Source organism: Camelus bactrianus, chromosome 25 (genome assembly GCF_048773025.1).
Source record: "Camelus bactrianus isolate YW-2024 breed Bactrian camel chromosome 25, ASM4877302v1, whole genome shotgun sequence".
NCBI classification, from domain to species: domain Eukaryota; kingdom Metazoa; phylum Chordata; class Mammalia; order Artiodactyla; family Camelidae; genus Camelus; species Camelus bactrianus.
The window spans coordinates 17,413,348-17,432,451 of NC_133563.1; the positions used below are offsets into that span (position 1 = coordinate 17,413,348).

The following is a 19,104-nucleotide window of genomic DNA, read 5'->3' on the forward strand; positions in this document are numbered from 1 at the left end:
CTAAGGTTGTAATGTATGACATGATTGCTATAATTAACACTGCTGTATGATATATAGGAAGGCTGTTAAGAGAGTTGATCCTAAGAGTTCTCATCACAAGGAAAAACTTTTTTCTTTTCTTTTTATTGTGACTATATGAGATGATGGAATATTAACTAAACTTATTGTGGTAATTATTTCACAATATATGTAAAGCAAACCATCATGCTGTACATCTTAAACTTAAGCAGTGATGTATGTCAATTACTTCTCAATAAAACTGGAACAGATAAAAAAAACATTTGGAAGACTAAGACATAAAATATTGCTATTTCCTAGAATTTTATTACTCAATTTCAAATGTTTTTCTAATTATAAAAGTTAAAAATTAAAATAGATATAAAATGGGATCCTGAGTAATTTTTGTCCACTACATAATATTTCTTCTGAATTATCTATCTGTGGAATATGTGAGTGTTGAGAGAACACGGAATTTACAGTCTGCTTAAAAGAAAAAAAAATTGTTTTTTTTATTGATTATCATAGTTTGATTAACCTCCTAAATACTTTGACAGGGCATTCAACCCATTTCTGATCTTCAGTGAAACTGCCTTCAGAGCCATCCTGAAAGACAAGTGTCTAATCCTAACTTCAGAAGTTCCCAGAAAAGATTACATAATCTGTCAATAATCCATATTAATATTTAACAATTTTTCCTGCCAGAAAAAATTATCTTTACCCAAACTGAACTTCTCTTCATCGATCTCTTATGAATTCTCTCCAAAATTCCCAAAGAACATCCTACTGACCAGGCCTTTACTTAGTATACTAGTGTAGCAGGCAGGATTTTAGTTACCATGATGTTACACTTGCAAATATGTTATGTCACATGGCAAAATTAATTTTTAGATAGAATTAAGAAGGCTAGTAAGTTGACTATAAAATATAAAGATTACTGGATGATTATTGGAAGAAACTTGCATAATTGAGGTGGGCCCAGTGTCATCACATGCACCCCTAGTAGCAGAAGAGGAAGGCAGCAGAGTCAATCAAAGAGGTGTAGTATAAGAAGCAGCAGGAAAATTGAGCCAGAAAGTGGAGGTCAGAGAGATTAAAATACACATAATACATTTTTACCATTTTTACTTACATTCCAAGTAGCACCAAATGTACCTTCCATACATAAGTTTCATTTTTGAAAGCTTATACCTACAGTGGCATTATCATTAGTTAAATTATGAAATAGTTCTCATTCCTAGATACCACTGCAAGGTGTGAGGTCTAATTATTACAGATAAATAAAAGTGCTTATGTTACTTTATTAAATTCAATATCTAAGATCTAAAAATCAAAGAAAAAGTCTAAAGAACTAAAAGGCCAGCTCTCCAATGGAATAAAGCAAAACAGTGATCATAAAGTGATATGATCTAAAGTAAAAACCAAAACAAACTGTCCTCTTCTCTTTTCTCTGTTGCCAACATCTAACCGGCCATAAATCTTTCAATTTTATCTTGTTATCGCCTGAATATTTTACCGTTTCATTTATACAACCACAATAACTACCTTCAGCGTTCCTCGTATGAACAATTGTTACTCCTCTCCCTGGGTGTAGTCTCTTCCTGAAATGTATTTGTCACTTTCCAAAATAAAAGGGCCTTTCGAAAATTCAAAACTGATCATGATACTTGCTGAAATGAAACCTTCAGTGAATCTCCTCTTTCTGCAAAATAAAAGTTTCTGCCATCTCCTTAATCTAATCTTCCAGCATTTAACATATCATTTGACAAATCTAGTCACGTGGGTTCATCTCATTATCAGTAAAGGATGATATTTACTGAGGGTTTACTATGTACCCAGCACTATGAGAAACACTTTACATGGATGATTACATTTAACTCTGAAACAATCTTTCAAGTTAGATGCTATTATTATCCCATATTGGGTGAGTTAACTGGCTTCTTAGGGCACATTAGGAATTACCTACTCACTCAAATGGCAATGCCAAAATAGAAACCTAAGTCTGATTCCAGACCAGAATAAACTCTCATGTCTACCTTCATTCTAGGAGATCCCTGCAAAGTACTAAGCTAATTCCATATCTATACTTTAATTCTTATCTGCCAAAAGGACTTCTATTTGTCCTTTAGTGAAGTCTTCTCTGACTCCACCACCAGTAACCCCTAATAGTTTTGATCACTACCTTTTCTGTGTCATCACCTACATTATACAAGATGTCCTCACAACTTGGCCATTGTGAGAGTAATCTTGGAAGGTTAGTGAAAGTGCAAATGCTTGGCTGAAACTCAGAAACACTGACTTGATCTTCTGGGTGGAGTCTTGTCATCTGTATTTTTAACAAGACTTCAAGATAACTATAGTGCACAATTATCTGAGAAGTACCAACTTACATAAACAAGACTTACAGTGTTTACACAGTAATTTTGCAATTATTGCTGTTTGCATGTTCTTATTCCCAGTCAGTCTGAAGCTTTTTTAGGGCTACATCCTATGCAAATATGTAGCACTTACACCCAGAGAATATACCTAACATTTAGTAGGTACTCAATGAAAATTTGGTAAGTAAACAAGTGGCTGTGTTCTTATACATGGGAAATGATATGGAAATAGAAAATTATGGGAGGGAATGAATTGTTGCCTTTCTTCACTAAGTAATAGGAAAATAGCGATGTGAAATTATCAAAATGGGCCTCTACAAATATTAATAAGACGAAGGCACGGGATTGGGCAGAAGGAACATGAGATCTGTGTAATTACCATCATCATCATGCGTTTCAAAGTTAAAAGGCCATGATCTCAAGTTCAAGGGGAAAAAATAGCACCATATAATAAAGGTCAGCCATTTGTCAGCATTTATCTTTTAAGTAAATAAAAAGCAAGACATATCTGTCTAGTAACTGTGCCATCAGATAATCTAGATTTTTTTTTTCTGAAAATCTCATGGGTGAGTAGGAAAATTGGACAGAGAAAATATTTATTTGCTGGAAAGACTCAGCCAAATTTCCATTTCCCAAGCCAGAAGAACACCTGTCATGTTTCCTGAAACCTTTACTATTTAAAATATTCCTTTAGGAATACAGAAAGAGTCTACTTTCTTGGTTAAAAGAAAAACAACATGAAATCTGTCCTTTTTATAGCAAACCTTAGTGTCTTTTGCATCTGTTGCTGGTATTCATAGTGTGATTATGGGACTGTTATTTCCCTGATGTGATTACTTCCTTATGTTACCCTGTGGGCAGAACTTTTATTTCAGAGATTGTCAGAAATGAAATACCAAAGATGTGCAGTGAAATAGGCGTCTTCTCAATAGAGAAAAGTTTATAGAACTACCTTGTTTATAACACACATACACACAATTATTTTTCCCAGTACCTAACTGCTTAAGCATTTTGCCTTTTCCAAGTATAAAAGCATTTCATTTTTTTCAGTTTTCCTTACAGTCCTTGCTTATACTCATTAAAAATACAGTTTTCTCTTACAGAGGTTTTGTGTACTTACATCTTAACCAGGAATTTTGGGGACTTCTGAATTCATAAGGAAGTTCTTTAAAATTTTTTTGTCTAGTTAATACAACCTGCCTCCCAAAGTAGACAGATTCTTGCATTACCACAAAATAGATGTTATTTCACTAAGGGGAGATTACCATTCTGGAAGAGATATTAAGGTGCCCTTTCCACAAACAAATCAAGAATATTTGCCAAAAAAAGTCACTGTTTGGGTATATTCTCTTGAATTTCTGTAAGTGATATACTCAAGTTGCAAAGAGTGATCAGATAGCCTTTGAGACTGCCCTGCTAGACACTACCAAAACCACAGCTGCTCTATCCAGCATTTGACCCATCAAATCCATTGTAACTGCTTTTCAGTCTGTTATTGACAAAACAGCCAAAATAGCTCCCATAGCATGTTTTTAAGTTTTTAAAGACTAGAGCAGAAGTTATCAGTCATTTTAATTCTGTAAAATTGTACTGAAATTTCCTTGTTCAATCTTTCCTCATCCTCTGCACTTAATATTTTACAAATACTATGTTAAGATCCTTATTGATTAGACAATAGATTTGAAAGCATTTAAATATGCCAAATCTTTTTAATTAATTAAAAGAACAGTAGACATCCTTGGCACTGACTTCTCTCCTGTCCACTAAATTTATCTTTTCCTCTCCTCCCTTTATCTGTCCTTCTTGTCCTACTTAAGCTCGCTTTTTACACAGTTTCTAATTTTCTTTTTCTCATGTAATTTTCTATATTTCTTTATTTTTCTATTTATAGTTCCTATTTTAACCTAGATTCACTAATTTTGTTTAAGAACCAACTGGAATGTTTTTCTGTGACAATATTACCACATGCAACCACCTAGCAAGACATTTATTTAGTTTCTCCAAAAAGAAAATCCTTTTTCTACCCAGAAAATATTTTAACTTCTGTTAAGTTATGATTTGGTAAAACTTAATGTTTTAATGTAACTTTATAGGCTTTTTGTAGTACTGTTTTTTTTTTTAAATTATATTTACTTTGATCCAGGACTTATTTTAGAATTTTGTACCAATTAAAAGAGAGCATTCAGCAAATGTTTTGATGGATTAGTTAAGTCCTCTAACACAATATTTTAAAAATTCACTGATCACCTTAACATCTTCTAACAGGATTCCACTTTGTGGCTTTTGAAAAATACAGTTAATACTGTCCTTAGGTAACCTAAATACAGTGCCTGGTTTTTTGTTTGTTTTTCCCTTGGGTGGAGGATCCAGATATCTAGTAATTCTCAAGAAGTATCTGGGGATCAGTTTGAACCCAAAGAATCATTTTGTGAATATCTGTTTTAGTTTATGTGCATTCAGTGCTAACAGATTAAATGACAGTGCTAGGGAGTAGCCTCTCGATCATCAGGAGAGTTGGTGTCTTATTATCTAAAGCAACTGCTTACAAAACACATTGATACATCATTTGTTCTTATGTTCATTCATTACCAATGGTAAGTTCTCTTCCACATTCTTGAGTTTGATTCAGATAATTAATTTAGGAAATATTAGCATTCCTTGATTGCTCATTTTATAGAAATATAGTTGTAACATAGTTGTCACAAATATAAGGGAAAAAACACATTTCACATCAGAAAATTTACAGTGATTAGGATGGAGATTTATCTTATTCATCTTCCAATCCCTTTATAATTCTAATCAGACTTTCCCTGAAGTGGTAAGGTACTCAACTTTATGCTTTAAATTAAAGATCATGATTAAAGATGCTTAAATTATATATTTCTAGTATGCCTATCCTGTCAAAGATGTTAGCTTCCAAGATCTGAAACTGAGAGATCTAAATCCACTAGTCTTGTTTTCCCTTAAGAGTAGCAAACTATCGCTTCGTTCTTCTAAGAGGTAAGCTACTATATATTACTAACAATTATTATTTGTTGATTAGGATATGGTTCAATTTCCCTCATTTATTGACATAATTAAGAAGTTCTAGCCAAAAGAATAGTTTGAAAAATATTATAGATAATTGGATACATAATTTCATTAAATTATAATTTTCTTGTATTATTTATCTTATACAAATAAAGGACCTTTTTAGCATTCATTAAAATGTTTTATTTTAGAAATGCAAAAGTTGTATACAATAGACTTCAAAAAAGTTTCTTCAGTTTCTTTCTGATTATGATAATTTAATGGTCTGTATTATAAATAGCTGTCAAAACATATGGCATTTTTAAACTGTATCACCTATAATGAAGTTAAAGTTCTAATTATGACATCTCATAACTTTCAGGAATATCCCTGACTGTATAAGCAGCCTTAGTTCCTGGTGCTGCCTCAAACCTATGCACTAACCCTACTGAGTCAGTTGCAATTTTTATAACATGCCATGTGTCATATCTCTGTCTGAATATGAAGTTTGCATGCTAAAAAGATCCACTCTTTCTTGCCTAACTGTAAAACTCCTGGTTATTTGTTAAGATTCAGCCAAAGTGTCACCTCTTGTTTGAATTATTTCCTCAACTTCCTAAATGAAGCTGATTACTTATCACTTTTGTGCATCTACCATAAATATCTCTATTCCTGTATTCATAGCACAGCATTACTGCTTCTCTCTCTTTCTCTTCTACCAGACTGTGATCTCCTCAAAGAAAGATACTGTGACATATTTCCCTTTCATACCCCATATTGAACACAGCACCTAGCATACAGTACACATTCAAAATGTTTATTGGTTGGATGAAATATGAATGGATGAAACTCCTTGTACTTATTTGTCACCTGTCTACATTACAATGGTACCTTTACTGTATCTGAAGTTAGCAATAGCTGGAAAATGGACCTCAATATAAAACCAAAAAACTATCAAAAATTAATTAATTAGTATTTATTTAGTACATCTTTTCCACAGGATACTTCTTTTCTATCAGGTCTTCAAGCCAAGTAATGAAATAAGACACTTATCTTACATCATATATAAAAATTAACTCAAAATGAATTAAAGACTTAAACATAAAACCTGAAAATGTAAAATTCCTAGAAAAGAACAGGGAAAGGGTGTCATGACATTGGTCTTGGCAGTGATTTCTTGGATATGACACTAAAGCACAGGGAAAGAAAAGAAAAAATCAACAAGTGCACAAAATCAAACTAAAATGCTTCTTCAGAGCAAAGGAAACAAGCAGCAGAGTTAAAAGGCAACCTAAAGGATGGGAGACCTTAAGAAAATACTGGCAAATTGAACTCAACAGCACATTAAAAGGATCATTTACTAGCACCAAGTACTGTAAATTTTCTGATGTGAAATGTGTTTTTTCCCTTATATTTGTGACAACTATGTTACAACTATATTTCTATAAAATGAGCAATCAAGGAATGCTAATATTTCCTAAATTAATTATCTGAATCAAACTCAAGAATGTGGAAGAGAACTTACCATTGGTAATGAATGAACATAAGAACAAATGATGTATCAATGTGTTTTGTAAGCAGTTGCTTTAGATAATAAGACACCAACTCTCCTGATGATCGAGAGGCTACTCCCTAGCACTGTCATTTAATCTGTTAGCACTGAATGCACATAACTAAAACAGATATTCACAAAATGATTCTTTGGGTTCAAACTGATCCCCAGATACTTCTTGAGAATTACTAGATATCTGGATCCTCCACCCAAGGGAAAAACAAACAAAAATCTAGTCATATAGTCAACTAATATTTGATGAGTGAGCCAAGAATACTCAAGAGGGAAAGAACAGTCTCTTTAATAAATGGTGTTAGAAAAACTGAATAATCACATGCAGAATTATGCAATTAGGCCTCTATCTTACATGTCTCACAAAAATTAATTGGAATTGGATTAAAGATTTAAACATCAAACCTGATACTTTAAAAGTCCCAAAAGAAAACAGGGAAATTGTTCCTTGATGTTGGTCTTGGCACTGATTTTTTTGTATATGACACCAAAAGCACAAGAACAAAAGCAAAATAAGTAAGTGGGACTACCTAAAATAAAAAAGCTTCACAGCAAAAGAAACAACAAGATGAAAAAGCAAACTACAGAATGAGACAGAATATTTGCAAACTATCTATCTGATAATGGGTTGATATCCAAAATATATGAGGAACTCATATAACTAAATAGCAAAAAACAAAAAACAAAAACAATCTGTTTTAAAAAAGGGCAGATGATGTCCGAATAGACTTATTTTCCAAAGAAGACATACACATGGCCAACAGGTACATGAAAAAGTGCTTAACATCACTAATCATAAGGGAAATGAAAATCAAAAGCGCAATGATATGTCACTTCACACTTGTTAGAAAAGCTATCACAAGACAAGAGATAAGTGTTGTGTGGATGTGACAAAAAGGAAACCTTTACACACTGTTGGTGTAAATGTAAATTGGTACAGTCACAATAGATAATAACATGGAGATTCTTCAAAAAATTAAAAATAGAACTACAATATAATCCAGCAATCCCACTTCTGGGTATATAACCAAAGGAATTGAAATCAGGATCTCAAAGAGATATCTACACTCCATGTTCACTGTAGCATTATATATAATAATCAAGATATGGAAACAACCTAACTGTCTTTCTATGGATGAATGGGATAAAGAAGACATGGTACATATATAAAAGGAAATATTATTCAGCCACGAAAAAGAAGGAAATCCTGCCATTTGCAATAAGGTAGATGGACTTTCAGAGTATTATGCTAAGTGAAATAAAGCTTTGGTAGTATTTCCGTGTGAAGCCTATTTGGACCAGGTATTTTATGTAGGGTGCTTTTCAATAACTATTTTCTATATCAGTCATATGATAATTGATCTATTTAGAATTTGTCTCTACCAGTGTCAATTTTGGTAAATTTCATAAGGCATTTTTGTTTTTATCTCCTTATGGTTCTTGCTGATCTGTTTTAAGAATCTTGGTGCTGTGTCATTTGGTGCACAGATACTCAAAACTGGAGTTTTGTTATGATGTGTACCCCTCCTGACAACTATAAAATACTCTTATTTGTCTAAAAAAAAAGTATCAGTGTTGGTGAGACTCTGTTCAAATTTGAACCTTTATACAATGTTGATGCTAATGTAAACCAGTACAGACACTGTGAAAAACACTATAGAGAATCCTCCAAAAAATTAAAAGTAGATCTACCATATGACCTAGCAATCAAACTTCTGGATATATTCCCAGAAGAATTGAAAGCAGAATCTCAAAGAGATAACTGCACTCCCATGTTCACTGAAGCATTATTCACAACAGCCAAGATATGGAAACAATTCAAATGTCCATCAAGATAAAGAAAATATGGTATATACATACAGCAGAAAATTATTCAGTCTTACAAAAGAGGACATTCTGCCACATGTGACAACATGGATGAACTTGGTGGACATTATGCTATGTGAAATAAGTCAGAAACAGGAGGAAAAATACTATATGATGCCACTTATATGAAATATCTAGAAGTCAAACTCATAGAAATAGAAAGTAGAACATTGGTTTCCAGGGGCTGAGAGGAGGGAGAAATGGGGAGGTGCTGTCCAACAGGTATAAAGTTTCAGTTATGCAAGATGATTAAGTTCTAGAGATCTGCTGTCAATCATTGTGCCTATAGTTAACACTACTGTATTGGGCACTTAAAAATTTTGTTAAGAGAATAAATCTCATGTTAAGTGTTCTTACAATAAAAAAAAAAATACTTGTGAATTCTGATGAAAACCATTAGAACTTTATACATATAATTTTGTAGTTGAAATGAAGAAACACTTCAAAATTTTAAGAAAGTAAGACAATGGTCTCTTTTGATAAAGTCCATTTACTTTCCATATTCAGAAAAGTAATTTTTAAAAATTAATATAAATTTGTTCTTAATTTTCTTGAAGAGCACATGATATATTTACCTGTGTATTCAAGGTGAAATCCTGCAGCAGAAACACTGATGTCTGATTGAAAATTTAGATATAGATTATTAGATGTGCTATTCAAAAGATGGGGTATTGTTGTTCCTGAAATAATAATTAAAAAGGTAGGTCAGTAATCACATAATGAGTACTACAGTAAAACTAAGTAAGATAACTAATAATCAGCCAATAGGTTGTCACTGAAATTATGTATCAGTCATGTGTTTTACAAGAATTTTTAAATATAAATATTTCTCCCACATTTCTTTTTCATTTTACTGTTCCTGACTATCTCTAAGGAGACAGACTTTTGAGAGCACATTTGATTGTTTCTGAAAAATAGGGAGGAGCAAAGAAAGCTAGTGAAAGTCAAGGCAGTAAATTTTACTGGTCACCTAAAAAATATTTTCAATTTCATGTGGATTTCAATATTCAATGCATAAGCTAATAACAAACTTAATTTTAAAGTTTGTATGTGATTTTTATGGTATAATAACAAAACTTAATATGGGTTACAGATATATTCATTATTTTCCTTTATTATAATATATATACATATTATATTATATATATAGAATATTATTTAGTCTTTAAAAAGAGAAGAAAATTGTGCCATATGTGACAACATGAACAAACTTGTTGGACATTATGATAAGCAAAATAAGCCAGACACAGAAGGACAAATGCTATATAATACCACTTATATGAAGTATCTAGAAGAGTCAAGTTCACAGTAATAGAAGGTAGAACATAGGATTCCAGGGGCTGAGAGTAGGGAGAAATGGGGAGTTACTATCCAATAGGTATAAAGTTTCAATTACTCATAATGAATAAGTTCTAGAATATATATACATATATATACATACACATATACATATATATATTCATTCCACACCAGGTCAAGTACCTTGATGTTTCTTATACCCTGACAACAGAGCTGGTAGTTAAAGTCCAGAAAATGCCAATTACGAATTAGCCTTGTCTCTCAGCAAATTCTTTACAATCAGGTTCTTCTGAACCTCTAAAGGAAATCAACTGTAATTTATTCCCTTACTGAGTTAAAAATATAAAATAACCTGCTTGAACCAATTACTTCTTGACTCTTTGATAATGAGCAATGATTCAAGTTCCTTAAGGTCACAACTCAAGCAGTTTCAAATGATAAGCACAAAATAACTCTCAATTCTATTTCAAGATAAGGTTCAATAAGCATATGAGTGGATAGTGCGGCAAATGATTTTTTGTCATTTTCTAGCTATTTTACACTTACTTTGCACAACTCTGTAAACCTTAACCACTGAGACTTCTATAAGAGAAATCAGAAAAAATTCATTACGGAACACATAATTGTTTTCTTTTATTTCCCCCTGAACTTGCTTTCTGTCCACAGTGTCCTAAGTGAATCCCTGAAGACAGAGGTAAACAGAAACTCAAAGGTCACTTGAACTGCCTTTGGTCTCTTAGAGGATCTCAGTGATTAAGACTCTGACTCTGGAGACACACCAGCTGGGTCCGTCTCATTCTAATATTAGCTGTGCAACCTTAGGCAACTTAATCTCTCTAAGTGTCAATCACCTACCAGGACTGCTAGGAAGATCAAATGAGAAAACAAGCTTCGCACAGAGCTAGCACTCGGTAGCTTGGTAGCTGTTATTCTTTATCATTTGTATCATCTGCAGTATTGTACTTATTATTCAGAAAGTATTACACCTAGTCTATTATAGACAAATGCATACTCAAAATTTTATAAGCTTTTTCCAAGAAAAATGTTTATCTAAATCTTTACCTAAAATATTTTTAATGCCTAAATCAAATCACCCCTACTTTAGATATTTCTTCTTTCCTTTCCTCAATGGTGATGCTGAAAAATAGGTTATCATATTCCACTTTAAAATCTGTTAAAAACTTAATAACATTCAAACTTCTTTCAGTATATCTGAAATATATAAGCTTATAATTTAGCTATGTTCATATTTCTAGAGTTAAACAGTATAGTGAAATTTAAGTAAGAAGTATAGTTAAAATTAAGTAAAATTTCATTTCATCCTTTATATGGTATACGAAGCTGTTAGATTAATGCATAAACTACCTTTAAAAACCTTAACAAATTTTAAAACCTTCTAGTCTTGGTATATGGTATTAATTTTATATAATTAAATTCATTTCATAGAATTAATTTTGTATTATTCTCACTCAACAGTACCTTGCAGCATTTACCATGTTGTTACAGTCTCTATAATTATTTAAATGACTATTAAGTGAATATACCATAATTACCAAGCACTAATTTTTAACTATTATTTCTCATTCTTTTTTCTTTTTTTTTAGAGATGGGGCATACACACTATTACTGAACCATAGCTAAGCTAAAAATACTACCATTAACACAAAAGCATCAATAAATAATTACACAAATATAATAAGACTATAGTGAGGTATTAAACAGCAATTTCAATTTCTTTACCTTTAAAGCCTTTCATATTTCTAACTTTGTAATTTAGTTCATTGTGTATAGTTTATAAAAAGCAAATTAAAACCACCAATCCAGAGTTCTAGGGAGCCTTTTAAAAAAAAGAGATTTTTACCTTCCCAATTTAATGTATTTTAATTAAGCTGAGCTCCCTTGTTACCTGAATAACTTCCAAGTCTTGGAGCATTGTTGTCTCCCCCATCATAAAAATCCAGAGAATCCCAATTATGTTCTGTAGCAAAGCTGACAACTTGCACCTGTGAAATAATAATTACTTATAAGAACACATATTTCTAATGAAATATATATACTATAATCTACTTATCTTCCCTGGAAGAGAGAGCTCAAAGCCTAGACTACAGCATCATAGCCCTTCTTAGAAGGAGTTTAACAGGATTGATTTTTGCCATTATGGCACTGGCCTACATGCGCTGACTTTTATAGTAAAAGCCTATGAGCCACCTAGCAGTGCACACCACGGGTATAACACTGAGAACAGAGTCTCCATCTCACCTTAGTGTTAATCTAATGTCTTAGTGCCTGGAATCCTAATCAAGGCATGTTCCAAACAATTGGTTAACTTTTATATTTTGGAATGTTAGATTCTTGTCACTGATTGAGTTTACTCATTTGCATTACCTACTAGGAAATAACCAGATTTGTGGTCCACATATAGGTCCACCTTATTTTATATATATATTCGAATTAGTATTCTGGATACATTTTATTTTCTCTTTCTTGGCATACCTTTATTCAATTTTCTGTCTTTCTTTTATTAAAAAAAATTAATATTATAATCCTGTATGTATAAGTTTAATAGATTTCAATATGTATGACCAAAAATTATACTTTGTAACTGATCTGGGCATGTCTTTTAAATTTTATTTTTATAAATGAAGTTGTAATAACTATATCACTGTGAAGGTCCACAGAGTGACAAGGGAAATGCTGGAGTATAATTCTCTCATGTCTATTAAATTTTATTTAAAGAAAGAGGCATGTGTTACTTTGTTGCACTTCACTTGGCCCAGCTTGAGTTTTTGCAAGAACCCATAGGACTCTCACAACTACTGTGGAAGTTACCTATTTTTCTCTTTGTTTATTATATATTTTATAGTTCAGGAGAAGGTAAAAGAATAGTTTTATTAAAACAAACTTATTTTTACTTAGTTAAAAGTCTGTTACAAATGTAAGTACTACACTCATTCACTAAATAGTTGTAACAATCGTTGTTCATTAAAAATTTCTTATGCACAAAACAGTCCATTGTCATTCTTCCATTCAAGTGAGTGCTGGTGCTATTTTCTAGGGGTGAGTGCCACATGGCGACAGATACCCTGCCTGTGTGACAGGCATTAGGCCCAATGGCAATGTTCCAGGACAGGAAGACCAGAATTAAAGCTTTATGGTTGTAATACAACCACCACCTCCTTAAAAAATGGTCAATTCTCTCTTCATATCAGAATTTTATCTTCTTTCAATTCAGGAAAAGAAAAAAACCACATTCAGCTAAAAAAAAAAAAAATAGGGACTCATGGAATAGTTGACATCTGAGATAAGCAAAATGTGTTGAATTCCACTGAAAGAAATTACTGTGTTAGTAAAAATGTAGAGGAGACAAGCCATGAGGTAGACTTAGTGAACCATCAGTAATCCAATTTAGCCACAGCGGGGATTTACATAAGAGGAAATATGCATGCAAAGATGGGAAAAGTAAAGAAAAGTTAGAAAGAGTAAAACTCAGTGGATAAATACAAGAGATACTGGAGTTAGAATGTCTGGGTTTGCAACTTCCTAACTCCCTTTACTCACAGGTACATAACACTAAAAGAGTTAATCTCTTTATGCCTTAGATTTCTTACATAAATCACTGTAATAGAGGTATGTAGTTCATAGATTTGTTGTAAAAATTAACGTCATTTTAGCTTAGAATAGTGCTCAGCGTGTACTGAAGATTTAATGTAACTTATCTAAGGGAGAGAATGAGAGAGAGGGGGTATAAAGGCTGAACACCAGCATAATAACTATGCAATTGAGGAATATTTCACTGAAGGTTTTAGAAAGTGGGTTAGAGAAGAATAATTAGGACTATGCTTTAAGTACAGTGCTACTTCAATGGGTGAAGAAAATAAAAGTGAGAAGACAATTTTACTGTCTATCGCAGTAGCTCAGGTGAGTAACAATGAAAGACTAAAGCGGGTTAGAGGCAAGAATAGCACAAAGGGGGCCCAGATCTCACATGTGTTGCTATAGGGAAAATTACTGGATTTTATGAATAGGAAAAGGAAATGGTAGGAAAGATTTAAAAATAATTTATTTTTTCCCCCAAGTTATTGAGATCAGAGGAATGGCAAGCACAAAAAGGTAGATATTGTGGAGGAAAACCTATTACTTTGGTGAGAGGAAGAAAATCTGTTTAATTCCTGAGATATACATATATTTGGCTGAGTATGGCTCCCAAAGATACAGGTCCTGGTCCTTTGAGCCTGTATTATTGCCACATATGGAAAAAGGTCTTTCAGAAGTGATTAAACTAAGGATATTGACATAGGGAGGTTATCAGAGACTATTTAGATAAGCCCTAAATGCAATCAGAAGTGTTCTTATAAGAAAAATGTCAAGAAAGATTTGCCAAAGATGAAAGAGGAGAATGCAATGTGACCACAGAAGCAGAAATTGGAGTAATGTGGCTGCAAGCCAACGCATGCTGGCAGGTACCCAAAGCTGGAAGAGGCAAGGAAAGGATTCTTCCCTGGAGCCTGGGCAGAGGGGAGTGTGGAGGATGGTAGGAGTGCAGCCCTGTCAGCAGCTCAATTTCAGTGCAGTATAATTGATTTGGGACTTCCCACCTCCAGTAGTGTGAGAGAATAAATTTCTGTTATTTTAAGCTATCGAGCTCATGATGATTTGTTACAGAAGCCACAGAAAACTAATACAATTTGCCACTAGGATGCTGGGCAAATTGTGAATGCAGTATGGCATGTTAAACACACAGACGGTGTAGAAGACTCAAGTAAATGACTGAGGCCCCACTATGACAAAAAGCCAAATGAGTGTCAAGTGAAGGACTTAAAAAGAAACAGCTGCTGATTCAGTGTTCAGAAGAACGAAAGTGGATGGAGTTGTCCATTATGATAACAGGATAGCTTTATGAGGTAAAGAATTTCCAATAATTAAAATCAGGTATCTATCATACAGACATTTAAATCCCGTTTTACTTTGTTTTGAGGCTTACATTAACTCATGATGATCATTCTACAAATTGACACAATTAAGTAACCAACATTTTTTCTATGATTAATCACATAAAGATTGTTCTTTGCTTGATAATTCTGTTACTGTTGAATGTAGCTCCTTTAGAATTCTCCCTCCAATATGCCTTCCTAAAATAAACAGGCAAACAAATATATTCCTCCCCACAAACTTCTCATGTAATAGTAAACAACAAATTGGTCTATTTGTTGATGTTATTTTCAAAAATGCTCAATCATTCCATATTATTTGTAACTTTTTCAGCACTCCAAATGTTTCTTCTTCTCTTCTTTCCACTAATGGCTTTCCCATTTCATTTCATTTATTGGATATTCATATAATTCTTTATTGACACCTATATTTAGCCCAACATAATAAAATAAAATAAACATTGCTTTAAACTTGGTGTACTAGCCAGGTAGCTTTTAGGTGAAATTAGTAAAATTTCAAATATGTCATATATTATGTGTGTGTTATAACTGTGTGTGATTTAGCAATATGTCTAAAATTAGCAAACATATAAGAGATTAACTAGAAAAAAGAGCTTGGTAGTTGTCTAGAGTATTTAAAATAAAAATTCCAGTATGCTCACACTTTGAAAGTTTGATAAATGCTCTGCTAAACACAGATCTTGTTCTCTAAAGCACAATCATTAAACAAAATGCTTCCTCAGTGAAAGATTTCATAGTGTCATTGATAATACTGTCTAGTTTTGCACAGTGTTTGGCTAGGACAGTGATATTCAATGTACTTTTTCTGCAGATGCTGTATTAGCCCAACATGCTATGTTAACTCCTTAAAATATCTTAAAATTTCATTGCTTTTGGAGGTATTCATTGCTTCATTCTGAAAATATTTACTGAGCGTAGACTACCAGGCACTGTGCTAGCTGCAAGAATAGACTTGTCTACTTGCGCTCATGAGCTTACAGATAATTTAAGTAATAACAGTGACATGTGATGGGTGTTATGATAAGGAAATAACAGGGGTCTCTGAGAACAGATAGCAAGGGGACTTAACCTTGTTTCAAGTGTTTGGGAGGTCTTCCACAGGAGCTGTTTTTAAATTGAGACAGAAATGATGAGTATGACTAAGCCAAATAAAGAGCAATGATAGAGAGGATTGCCAGCAGAGGGAACAACATGCACAAAGGCCCAGAGGCAAGGGAGAGAGTCAGGTTTTTTATAAAGAACTAAGATAGAGTGAACAGAAGAGGCAAGAAATGAGGACAAAGCACAAAGGTGTAATCAGCTGTGTCCAGGAGTTATGGATAGAGAGAGCAATTGAGGTATTGTAAAGCAGGAAAGTGACAGCATTGGATTTTTATTTTTAGGTTACTCTCTTTGCCCTATGAAGAACAGACTGGAGGAGAGTAAGAACCTGGGGCAGGGATAATGGTCACCTAATCCTGAGTGGTGAAAGTGTGGATGGAGAAAACAGATTGATTTGATAAATTTGTGAAAGACAGAACTGACACAATTCATTGTCCAGAGTCAGAGACAGAAAAAAAGAAATCAAGATTTCTGGCTTATGCAACAGACTGGGTGAGGGGTTTACTCTGAGACAGAGCACAATGGGGAAGATCCATAACTTCAAGAAAGAAATCCTGAAGTCAGTGTTGAACTGGTTAAAAAAGAGATACAAGAAGTTTAGCTCATAATGTCCAAGTGGGCAGTTGGATAAAAGGCATGCAGCTTAGGTGAAAGGTGTAGGTTAGATATTTAGGTTTAGAAATCATCATTTATTCAGTCCTTCATTTAAAAAAAAGGTTTTCTGGTTGTCTATTATGATTAAGGTCCTGGACATCATCAACACATACTGATAGCTAAAGCATGACAACAGACAAGGTGACAGAGAGAATGGTGTTATGTGAGATGAACAAAAGCCATAGAAACTCACAAATTCCATATTTGATGGGTTGAAGAGGAAGAGAGGAGATCATATTCCTAGATGTAAAAGTAGAAGCCACAGATGGGGAAAAGAAAACAAAGTCTAAGAAAGTATTGGTAAAATAGAGGGGAAAAGCATCTTTAAGAGTGAAGGGAGCATGGGCAGGATAGAATGTTGCTGACAGAATAAGCAGGATGAGCAATACAATGGATTTAACGACACAGGTCCTCAGTGATCACTAAGACTGACTCAATTAGAGCACTGGATGCTAAAGTTACACTGCAGGGAGTCAGAAAAAGAGGATGGGAACCAGAGGGGAAGTGCTAGGGGTTTTATTATTTTAAGATGAGATAGAAATGGAAAGCTGATGTCAATATATGGATCCTCTAGTATAATTTTGATAAATTTTTTAACCACATGATATAGTAAATGTTCTATGAAGGTTTTAATTATATTTAGATTGTTTGTACAATCTGGAACATGGACAAGCCTAAAATCTTTGTTAATTCTACTGATAATAAGATAGGGTTGATTTATATCTCCAAATTTTATAATTTGGTCATAAAACAATAGTACTGCTAGCCACAATATGTGGAGTCTTTTGCTAATGTCCTTGAAACACTGGAGAAGTACATTCATGTTTTCTCACTGGTTTACTGATTTTACTCCTGATACCTATTAAATAATTTTTTGAGTTTTCTGGAAAATTATAAAGATGGATTCAAAAAGTTTTTTTTAACCGAAAATTATATTTCTATCTAATTTCAATTTTAATGAATGATGCCTTGGCTGCTTTTTCCATGACTGATATATATCTCAAGTTTCTAAAGGAATCCTATGACTCAGTTGGAGAGATAGTCAAGTAATTTTTATGCAATTTTGTGAAGCATAATTATCTTCCACAGAGTATATCCTGACTCAGCAGTAAAATGCCATCAATTTATCCAGACGCAATCTCCTTGACAGAGTAGCTGGTTACATTGCTGCCCCCCAAATGGTGACAACTGAAGTAATATGGTAGATATTGACTATGGTAGATGTTGACTGTCTATAGAAAAGCACCCCTCTTCCTTGCTAACAAAAAACAGTTTTATTGAATTAAATGAGACCTGTGCTATTAAAGGAGGTTAAGCCCCTTGTTTGATCCAGGTACCTAATATTGACTTGTTTGAGCCAAATCATAGTAAATCTTTTGCTATTGCCCAGTGTTATGTCATAGGAATGGGTATGACTGCAATTTTGGTCAATAGACAGGAGGGAAAATCTGCTAGAAACTTTTTTGAAAAGTTCTCTTAACTATTATAAACATGCATAAAATAGACACCACATTTTGACTATTGGCTATTGCTGTGGAAGACTGTTACGTCTAGATAGTTTTTACAGCCATCTCAACACCATGAGAAAGGAAGTCCAAGAACCAAGTCAACATGCTAAGAATTACAGAATAGAGAGATGGAACAAATCTGGGTTAGGAATGACAGACCCAAATCTCCAAAATAAATAACCCTAAAATCATCTTACTCCAAGATTCCATGTTATGTGGAGCAACACATTTTTGTTATTGCTTATGCTGTCTTGAACTGGTTTTCTGTTACTCACAGGTGATAAAACTAAAAGTAAGTATCTTTCTTTTAAAGTCGGCCATGTTAGTCAAAAGCACTGGCTAAAATTTCAGAAATTACGTGCATCCTGTCATCTCTGAGATTAACTTCAAACATACAATGAAAAGAAGAAAAATTTAAGTATCCCTACTTGAATGCCAGCTCCCTCTGGCACTGTGATCTTCCATACACAGTTCAGATTGTTGTCATAAGGCTCAGGGTATCCAGGAGACAAAACAGTCCCTTTGCGCTTAGTTAAAATTCCACCACAGGGCACTAAAAGTAAAGCAATCCAAGAGGGGAAGTTAATTCTAATGCAAAAGATTAAAATAAGAGAAAGGTCAGAGATAACATTTTAGGCAGATACTAGATTTGCAAACACAACCAAATCATACTATGTTTTAAAACTCCTAAGAATGATGAAAATTATCTTCCTATACAACAAAAAGTTTTTAAAAATAATTAATGGATGTTACAATGGCATATCTAAAATCATACTATA

General features: G+C 33.3%; 1 protein-coding gene across 3 annotated transcripts in view; it reads right to left on the reverse strand.

Annotated features, from left to right (window-relative positions):
- The window catches only part of CSMD3 (CUB and Sushi multiple domains 3), a 1,011,591-nt gene that overhangs the window by 120,656 nt on the left and 871,831 nt on the right, over window positions 1–19,104 (reverse strand). For all 3 annotated transcript variants that reach the window (XM_074352931.1, XM_074352929.1, XM_074352930.1), the window contains 3 exons: window positions 18,754–18,878; window positions 12,020–12,116; window positions 9,390–9,494 (listed from right to left, as the gene is read on the reverse strand). In XM_074352931.1, the coding sequence (XP_074209032.1) occupies window positions 9,390–9,494; window positions 12,020–12,116; window positions 18,754–18,878 (327 nt within the window). The remainder of the gene's footprint in view (window positions 1–9,389; window positions 9,495–12,019; window positions 12,117–18,753; window positions 18,879–19,104) is intronic.